General features: G+C 39.2%; 1 protein-coding gene and 1 long non-coding RNA gene across 4 annotated transcripts in view; both read left to right on the top strand.

Annotated features, from left to right (window-relative positions):
- The window catches only part of uimc1 (ubiquitin interaction motif containing 1), a 12942-nt gene extending 8824 nt beyond the window's left edge, over nucleotides 1-4118 (top strand). For all 3 annotated transcript variants that reach the window (XM_014004059.1, XM_014004058.1, XM_014004060.1), the window contains 8 exons: nucleotides 514-566; nucleotides 1032-1134; nucleotides 1211-1516; nucleotides 2601-2682; nucleotides 2791-2881; nucleotides 2963-3011; nucleotides 3264-3297; nucleotides 3495-4118. In XM_014004059.1, the coding sequence (XP_013859513.1) occupies nucleotides 514-566; nucleotides 1032-1134; nucleotides 1211-1516; nucleotides 2601-2682; nucleotides 2791-2881; nucleotides 2963-3011; nucleotides 3264-3297; nucleotides 3495-3672 (896 nt within the window). In that variant the 3' untranslated portion in view covers nucleotides 3673-4118. The remainder of the gene's footprint in view (nucleotides 1-513; nucleotides 567-1031; nucleotides 1135-1210; nucleotides 1517-2600; nucleotides 2683-2790; nucleotides 2882-2962; nucleotides 3012-3263; nucleotides 3298-3494) is intronic.
- A 2068-nt stretch (nucleotides 4119-6186) lies between these two features.
- On the top strand, nucleotides 6187-7937 carry LOC106514664 (uncharacterized). The gene is made up of 3 exons (XR_001309906.1): nucleotides 6187-6597; nucleotides 7554-7677; nucleotides 7756-7937. It is a non-coding gene; the product is annotated as an uncharacterized LOC106514664 (long non-coding RNA).
- The last annotated feature ends 123 nt before the right edge of the window (nucleotides 7938-8060 follow it).

Below are 8060 nucleotides of genomic sequence, written 5' to 3' on the forward strand. Positions count from 1 at the left end.
GACTATTGGTCTTCAGAATGCGCGTACGCGCACGGGGGTACCCATCTGCGATAGCCTTAGAGGGCTGCGCTTACACTCATAGAATCTGGGGTTACAATACGTAACCAACGTCCCATGGTCCTCTGTGGCCCAAAGTTTAAAAACTGTTGTTCTTTTGAGGCCCTCAAGGTGGCGCTCGCAGCCCATAGGTTAAGAATCTATGTTTTAAAGTTACAAATTATTTGAAATCTATTTTTATATTAAACTAAGTTTAAAACATAATAAAAAAAAAAATTATTTGTTTTTTTTTTTGTCCAGGGGCTGCCAGTGGAGTAGCCCTGCTTTCCGGTTTAAAACACAAACCTGAATATTAGGCCTTTTTAGGAGAACGGCTGCTTTGGTTTTTAAGTATTAAATTTACAGAAAGTTGATTTAAAATAAAAACCTCTGGGCCCAGCAGATCAGTTCGACGTTCATTTAACTGGTTTTATTTAAAGTCTAAATTAAACCAGTTTCTTCTGTTTGTAACAACAGAGACACAACTGAGCAACGACGACACACAGGACCTGACTGAAGCTGAAGCAGAGGTGAGTTTTAGTGAAAAAAAMCTGTGATTTAATGAGAAGTGAAAGTTTTTGCTTCAGTCCACTCGCTTGTTGTGACAAATGTAGCATCTCAGAGAAGACTTGGGTAGAAATATGAGAGAGAATCTGCAGCTAAAGTAAGGAAAGTAAAGTGTCAAAGGATGAAGCAGAGCGGTGGATGAAAGTTATGTGGTCAAGCTTTGAAATTAATCTTTGAAGTATTTAGGAACAGTTCTAGCCRGCTGAAAAAACAGTATTTATGTGTTTTAAGCAGTGCTCACAGTGACGAGCTGTGTGGGTGTCCACACRTGTTCTCACATTGTTTTCACAGTGTTTTATTGTTTCAGCTCTGCATGGTTTTATTTTCTGTCGAAATATTAAATGTAAGAACAAGAAGAAGTTGTGACAATGGTAATAAATAAAAAAAAGCTTTCAGAAGTCTTTTGTTTCCTTATTTTCTCTTCACAGCCTCCAGCAGAGCATCCTGAGTCGCCTGATGTGGAGCTGATCGYTCAGCTGGATTCTCCAGTCAGAGACGAACCACAGAAAGAGGACGAAGAGGCAGTGGATGGTGAGAAAACAGAAGAGTTTTACAGTTCTGGATTCTGTGACTGAAGTCAGTTGAATTCTGAGTGTTTCAAACGCAGCTCACACAGAGGCAAAAGGAAACGTGTCGGGCGGCAGCGGCGGCGGCGCTGGAAGTCATGCTGCGGGAGAAGAAACGGAAGCGATGGAGGACAGCAGGGATCCAGAAACAGAGAAGAAAAGGAGCAGAGGTCTTCAGAGGTCTTCCTCTCCCGAGCTGGACTCGGCCGTCGTCCCCCGTAGCCCCGACACCTCCGTGGACTGCCCCCTGTGCCAGGCCTCGTTTCCTGTGAGCGAGATCGAGCTGCACGCCGCCTACTGCGACGGAGAGGTGGCCGTCGTAGACAAGAGGGACGACCAGTTCCAAGGTGACAGAGATGATGATGTAACAGTGGSAATGAGACAAACTGCAGCTGAGGCAGCTAAAATAAGCTATCAGGACATTCACCCCCCTCAGCCCTGATGTGAGGGGTCCGGGGGGTAAATGTCCCAGAACCCTAAAATAAACCCTCTGAGAACAAATTCTCAACTTTTCAAGGTCTGGACCTAAAATGTAACATSGGTAGATATTCTGACAAGTTCTGGATTAATGAATTGATCTGAAGTTGATTGATCTTGAGTTTTCTCTTGTATCAGGAGGGTCTTTTCATAACATGAAGGGTCCATCTTTTAGAATATGCTGACTTGAAGCAGCTCAGTATATTTTAACAATTCATTTATCAGCTGGATTAAACACTGAACAAACAAAATGTGGATTTCTCACATTATTAAACTTGGATATTTTAATAAAATACAACAAATAACACATGAAAAGAATAAAATATGATTTTTATATGTAAAACTGTTATCAATTTATTATTATAATTAGAATTTATTTACATTTATTTACATTTATTTACTTTTTGCTGCCTTCTTGTTCCTGAAATGACACTTTTTGTTGATTTTTTTTAATCTCTGAGAGGAAAGTGGGTCTACCTGGACTCCAGGTGTTCTCTGTGGCTGGAACATAAACACAGAACTGATCCTTGGTTCTGTTGGCCCGTTTAAATGTGGTTCTGGAGCAGAAGATTTAAACAGACCGTTGCTCCAGCAGATATTATTAGTTAATCTGTTGGAACAGATTTTAATCTAATAAACCAAAACAGTTGGTTTCTATCCCTAATTCCAGTTTTTAAATTATACTTTTATTTTGAAGCTTTGAAGTCTTGAGATCACATCAGAGCCCCATGTCTTTTTTAAAATAATCTGTTTCATTAAACCTAAACTAATTTTAGGTTTTATTGTACAGTTGGTTTAAAAATACAATTCACTTTATTCGTTTTTTTTWTTTTTGTTTTCCTTTTACCTGCTGACACCTGGGACCTCGGTATCTGTCGTTCCTCGTGAACTCATTTGGAATGACGATAAAACTCCTTAAAACCTTGAAAATCTTTTCCTCTCCTCTGGGTTCAGAGTCGGTGAAGCTTCCCAGAAAACGGACGAGGAGAGCGGAGCGGACAGCTGTGGGAATAAACGACTCGTCTGACGTCTGCAGGTCAGTGAAACCCTTTAAAAGTGAAGAAATGTAAAAAAGTTTCATTTGTGGTGATTTTATGAGCCACAGAAAGTTTTCTTCTTTACTGTTTTTGTTTTGAATCCCCAGTAACCAGGAGAAGTGTTACATTTGTCAGAAAGCCGTCCCTCTCAGGGAATACACCCGACACACTGAGTCCTGCCTGGAAAGAGCACGACCTGTAAGCTGAAAATCACAGCCGCATGAAGTTTTAGTGCTGATGAGAAACTTKAAACTTATTTCTAAATGTTTGTGACCACAGAAGGCTAACCTGCTGTCGGCTCTGGAGCGAGCTGAGAGCAGACGTTCAGGCAAGTCTTCATTTGATTTCTTCATTTTTTATGATTTATTTCAAACATGCAGAGGGATGTGCTGAAAGTGTGAAACTCTGGAAAAATAGGCAAAAATACACAACGGAACACATTTTTAATTACACAGAATCATATAAAGCATCTGATTATCAGGTTCTTTTGTTCCTGGTTTTTTTTTTTATTTCAACAATGAGATGATCAAATTTGCTGATGTCATCAGGTTTGATAAATGTAGTCTCTGTGGTTTTACAGAGCCCGGGCCGTCTGGATCCAGAGTCCAGCCAGAGTAAGGAAACTATTGTAGTCTTTGTGTCACAGCACTGTTTCTGTTGTGAAATCTGAAATGTTTTTGTCAGCTTTTTATTGAAAAGACAAAAATAGATTTGAGTGATTTCTCAGCAGTTTCTGTGTTTCTGAGGTGTTAAATATTTTGAATCATGGCCGTAGATCAAATCTATTCACGTGTTTGTGTCTGGTGTTCAGTGCCATCATTGATCTGCGGGACAACGATGATGATGATGAGGAGGAGGAGGAGGCAGCTTCAGCCTTCAGGATCAGCGACTCTCCCATCAGGTCCTTCACCTCCATCTCTGAAGCCACCGGGTGCCTCGTCGACTTCAAACAACACCGAGCCAGGAAGCCGGGTCAGCGGCGAAGATGACCACGTGATGAAGGCTGGCTGAAAGTCCTGGAACCTGGAGCCTTAAAAACAAACCTGGAGCTCGTCAGGTTTCAAATTCAACACCTCCGARACCAGCTTTTAGGACTTTATGCAGACAACTGAGAGCTTGAATATTGTCAGACTACCTCCTCTTGTATCAAATCATTCCCTTTAACTTACTGTAGCTTTGCTTCTAAACTCAMATTAAATGTTTCTGATCAAGTGAACGCATCAAAAACGAACACTTCTCCTTTCAGAAACACAACCTAATCTGTGACTGAWGCCTCCTAGTTTTAGGTTCAATCAGTGTCTGAATTCAGCAAGTCTAACTAAACATAGAATAAAAAGGTACATTTATTTTAAAGTTGGATGTTTTGTTGAAAAACTCTGTTTAATGGTTCMACATTTACACCTGAGATCAGAAGTAAAACCTACCTGACCACTGACTGGACCTTTTTATTCACTTTACTTTTGCTGCAAATGAGTCTAATTCAGGTTAATTTAAATAAAATATGTATATTTCCACAAGAAAAGCAAGTCAATAAAAACAATAAAGGCTTATGATGTATTTTTCCTGGCAATACAGTTCAAATGATCCAATCTTACTTTGAAAGATCAAAACCTGAAGAGGTTAATTTGAACATTTACAAGTTAGTCTGGCTTTCTGAGAACCAGATCTCTGCAGTTCTACCAGAACTGTTTGAATAATAGAAATTAACATCACAACTGATCAACTAAAAAAAGCTTTTAAAATATGTGTCTGCTTTAAAAAATATTAATAAAATTAAATTAAAAAGCACATTTGTGACACTTCCAAACTATTCTGTAAAATTTATTACTCAAAACATTTGGCAGAAAAATGTCAATGTGTTCGTGTTCATTATGAGTATTTTACATGCTCCTTTAAAAATGTGCTTAATATAAAACATTATTCCAATGTGAATTTTCTTCCTTTATTTCATAACGATACGTCTCAGCAGCGTGGCTTCATCTGTCAATCAGCATCAGTGGGTTGGACCTGCACGCCCATTGATCCTTGCACATCGATTAGTTTTCCTGCACAGTGAGCAGTGTCTTGTTTACGCCACGTTAATCTGAGCTGCAGCTTTAGTTTGAGCTCCGTACTACAGCCTCACGCACAGGAGGAAGCTTTGCACCTACTACATGCACCTCTGCTCCGCTGCGCTGCGCTGCGCAGCTCGCAGGTGTTCGTTTGATATCGTGTCTGGGTAAAAAAAAACAGCCAGACAACTGTGGCTCCGCCCCATTTCTCTTGATTGACAGTCATTCTGATAAAAACACGTTATGAAATAAATAGGTAAAAAAACAAATAAAACATGACTGTGAAAGTTACATTTTGGATCTGCCAGAGCTGCCAGCTGAAGCGAGGGTGGTGCTTCTTGTATTTTTGATACTGAGTGAAGATGGGGCACTCTGTGTGATTTTACCACTGTTAAAGAAAAGAATACAGCTTGAGCAGAAATGCTAATAATTCTGAATCTGCAGACATTATACCTGAGTGAGGTCTGAAGAAAAGGGGGCGGGGTCCCACGCCCTCAGAACACCTGAGTGGTACAATGAACTGGACAAGAAATTATACTCATCTGTTGCCATCACCTGGAAAACAAAGAGATTTAAAACATTACATCAGTTATTAGTCTAAATGAAAATCTATCAAATCAAAGACAGAAAAGAGCAAAACTGATTTTTTTGTGATGTCACTTGATTAAAACAGTAGCTTCAGTACACTGCAAATACATATAAAATAGGAAATATTATTTTTGTGCAAAACTTTTATTAAAAAGAAAACTCACAAACTCAGAAAAGTGATGTTTTATTAGAAATATAATAGAAATTCATGTCAAATCTTGGACCGATTYCTTTGCCCAGTCCAGAGTTGAGGAGCGACCCTGCTGACACCACAGCGCCGCTCTTGTAAGGCCCGAGGTCAGAGGTCAACGTTGTGATTTGTACGTTTTTCCAAAGTTGGCAGAGAAGCTCAGAACCGGTCAGCTTCGATCTGCCAGAGAGACCACCAGGTCCGGACAGCCTCACTCCATATTTATTCATCACCTGTCAGAAAGAACATGTTTACTGGTGCAGTCACACCAGTTCTGGTTTCACTTATTTCACACAAACTCYACAGTGGCAGCAAACCTTAGAAGTTCTGCACCAAGTTCTTCATTTTACTCCCCAGCATGCTGCGGGMCGTCTCGTCTTTCCACAACTCGTCTGCTTCACCAAGCTTGTCTTCGGTTTCATCTCCAGCTTGAACCTAACGTTGACTCAAACAGACACATAATTATGGAAAGTTATTTAGGTTAGCACTGAAAGAATGAATCTGCAACTAAGGGTGGAAGAACAAATGAGAACGAGCAGGACAAGCTAAGCAGGGTGTAGCGCGCAATTAAACCAGAGAACACATTCAAACATGCAGCTGTAGACTTCATGATGCTGAATTAAGTAGCTTTAATATGCACCTGATCATCTATAAGTCTATAAACAAGTTTTTTTTTTTTTTTATTTATGTAGCTTTGTTTTTGGTAAATCATAGAAAACCAGTTCAATTTGTTCTTGGAATTTACTTTTTTACAACTTAAGTTTAAGAAACAGTAGCTGTGGGCCACAGACCTCTGTGTATGAGTGTTTACAAAGCTGAGCCGGTCTTTGTGTTTGCACAACAAAGATGAGGTTGATGTTTGACCAAAGATGAGGTTGATGTTTGACCTTCTGTTTTCAGTGCAGAGGACATAGAGCAGAACCACTGAGGTGCACACACCGTGCAGATGAATTCACAACAAACTCCACATTTCCAACACAACCGGTTGAGCCGGTCCATCCTAGAGAGAGGAAACCAGCAGGGACTCACTGGATAAAAGCTACAATAAACTACCAAGAAAGAAAGTGTTTTCTTTGCTAAAGCAGGTATTTAAAAGAAGAACTTTAGCCATCAAAACAAATTCAGTAAACATTACAATGAAAAACGACAAACCATTAAAGGATTAGCTATTTCAAACATTACAATTTAGCAGCTTGTCTTAAAGTCTCATWAAGCTGTTAGAAAGCAACTCTTTCAATACATAAAAGCAAAGAAAAGATGGTTCCAGATTTCTGATGCAATTCTTTGAAAAGGCAGAYAGTTCAGAAATGTATCATTTTAAAAAATTTAAAAAGATTTTAAAAAAATGTCAAGTTTTGAACCTTAGCTGCAGAGTTTTTGGACCAGCTGAGGACAATAAGATGTTCCAATAATCTAAAGCAAATATAATTCAGGTTAATTAGTTTTAATTCCAATTTAAATCAGAACTTTTAAACGGAAACTTCAGTGATCTTCACAGCCTCTGTGCAGGTTTTACAGCCGACACATCAATTAATAAAAATCATTTTCACTTCAAAGTTTAAAACTTGAAAGTYAARGACARTAAAAACATTGCAGGGSTGGAAGAATATTAAAGGATGCTCARTGAATAAACTCARACAGCAGGTAAACTGACACGAACACAGCTGAATCCAGAACATAACAGGTGGAAACAATCATGAATCACAGAAAAACACCTGTTTGAGAAGCTGGTCAAAACACCCCAAAATCAGGATCATTTTCACTTTACCTACAACTTTGTTTGCATTTAGGATTAAATAACATCCACTAAAGTGATTTATTAAGGTCCTGCAAAATAACTTTGAGTTGTTTTTATTAATCCTTTTAATGGATACCTCATTTAAATGTGGACAAACTGTTAATTGAAACCTCAGACTCTGCAGCTGACCAACATATTTGATACACGTCATATTGTGAGGATTTACTGTTTGTGCAAAATTTGGCACACGTGAAAACTTGTCAAACCTGTGATTCTGATCTAAATCTTTAATGTCTACTGAAGTTTCTCAGGTTAGACGTCTGGTTTCGCCCTCTGTGTGTCTGTGATGGACTGGAGCCCAGTCCAGGGTGGGCCTCGTCTCACAGTGGCTGATGGAGATGAGTACCAGGGACTTGTTAAGATGGAAGTAGGTCAAAAAGATCAAAGTTTGTACATATACATGAACTGTTTACAACCAATACATTTCTTCTTCTTTGTCTTTCAGCCGCTCTCTTGTCAGAGGTCACCACAGTGGATCATGGATCTTTCAGTTTTCCACCACTTCCTGGTTACGGCACAGTTCTTAACCTGAGCCCCGGCCAGTCAGGTAAGGCTTTTGTGGGTCCACGATTGTTTTACCGCAAGTTTTTAGCCCTCATATTTTATCCAAACTCTGGACCGGCACACAGAAAGTGGGCTTCCAAACCCATAAATGACTGATTATTCATTCAGACAAAAAAAGAGAACAATAAATAGTTCTTGTAAAGTCAGTTTTTTTTCTCTTTTCCTTATTTTTATTTTGTAAAAAAG

Source organism: Austrofundulus limnaeus, unplaced genomic scaffold (genome assembly GCF_001266775.1).
Source record: "Austrofundulus limnaeus strain Quisiro unplaced genomic scaffold, Austrofundulus_limnaeus-1.0 Scaffold21, whole genome shotgun sequence".
In the NCBI taxonomy this organism is placed as follows: Eukaryota; Metazoa; Chordata; class Actinopteri; order Cyprinodontiformes; family Rivulidae; genus Austrofundulus; species Austrofundulus limnaeus.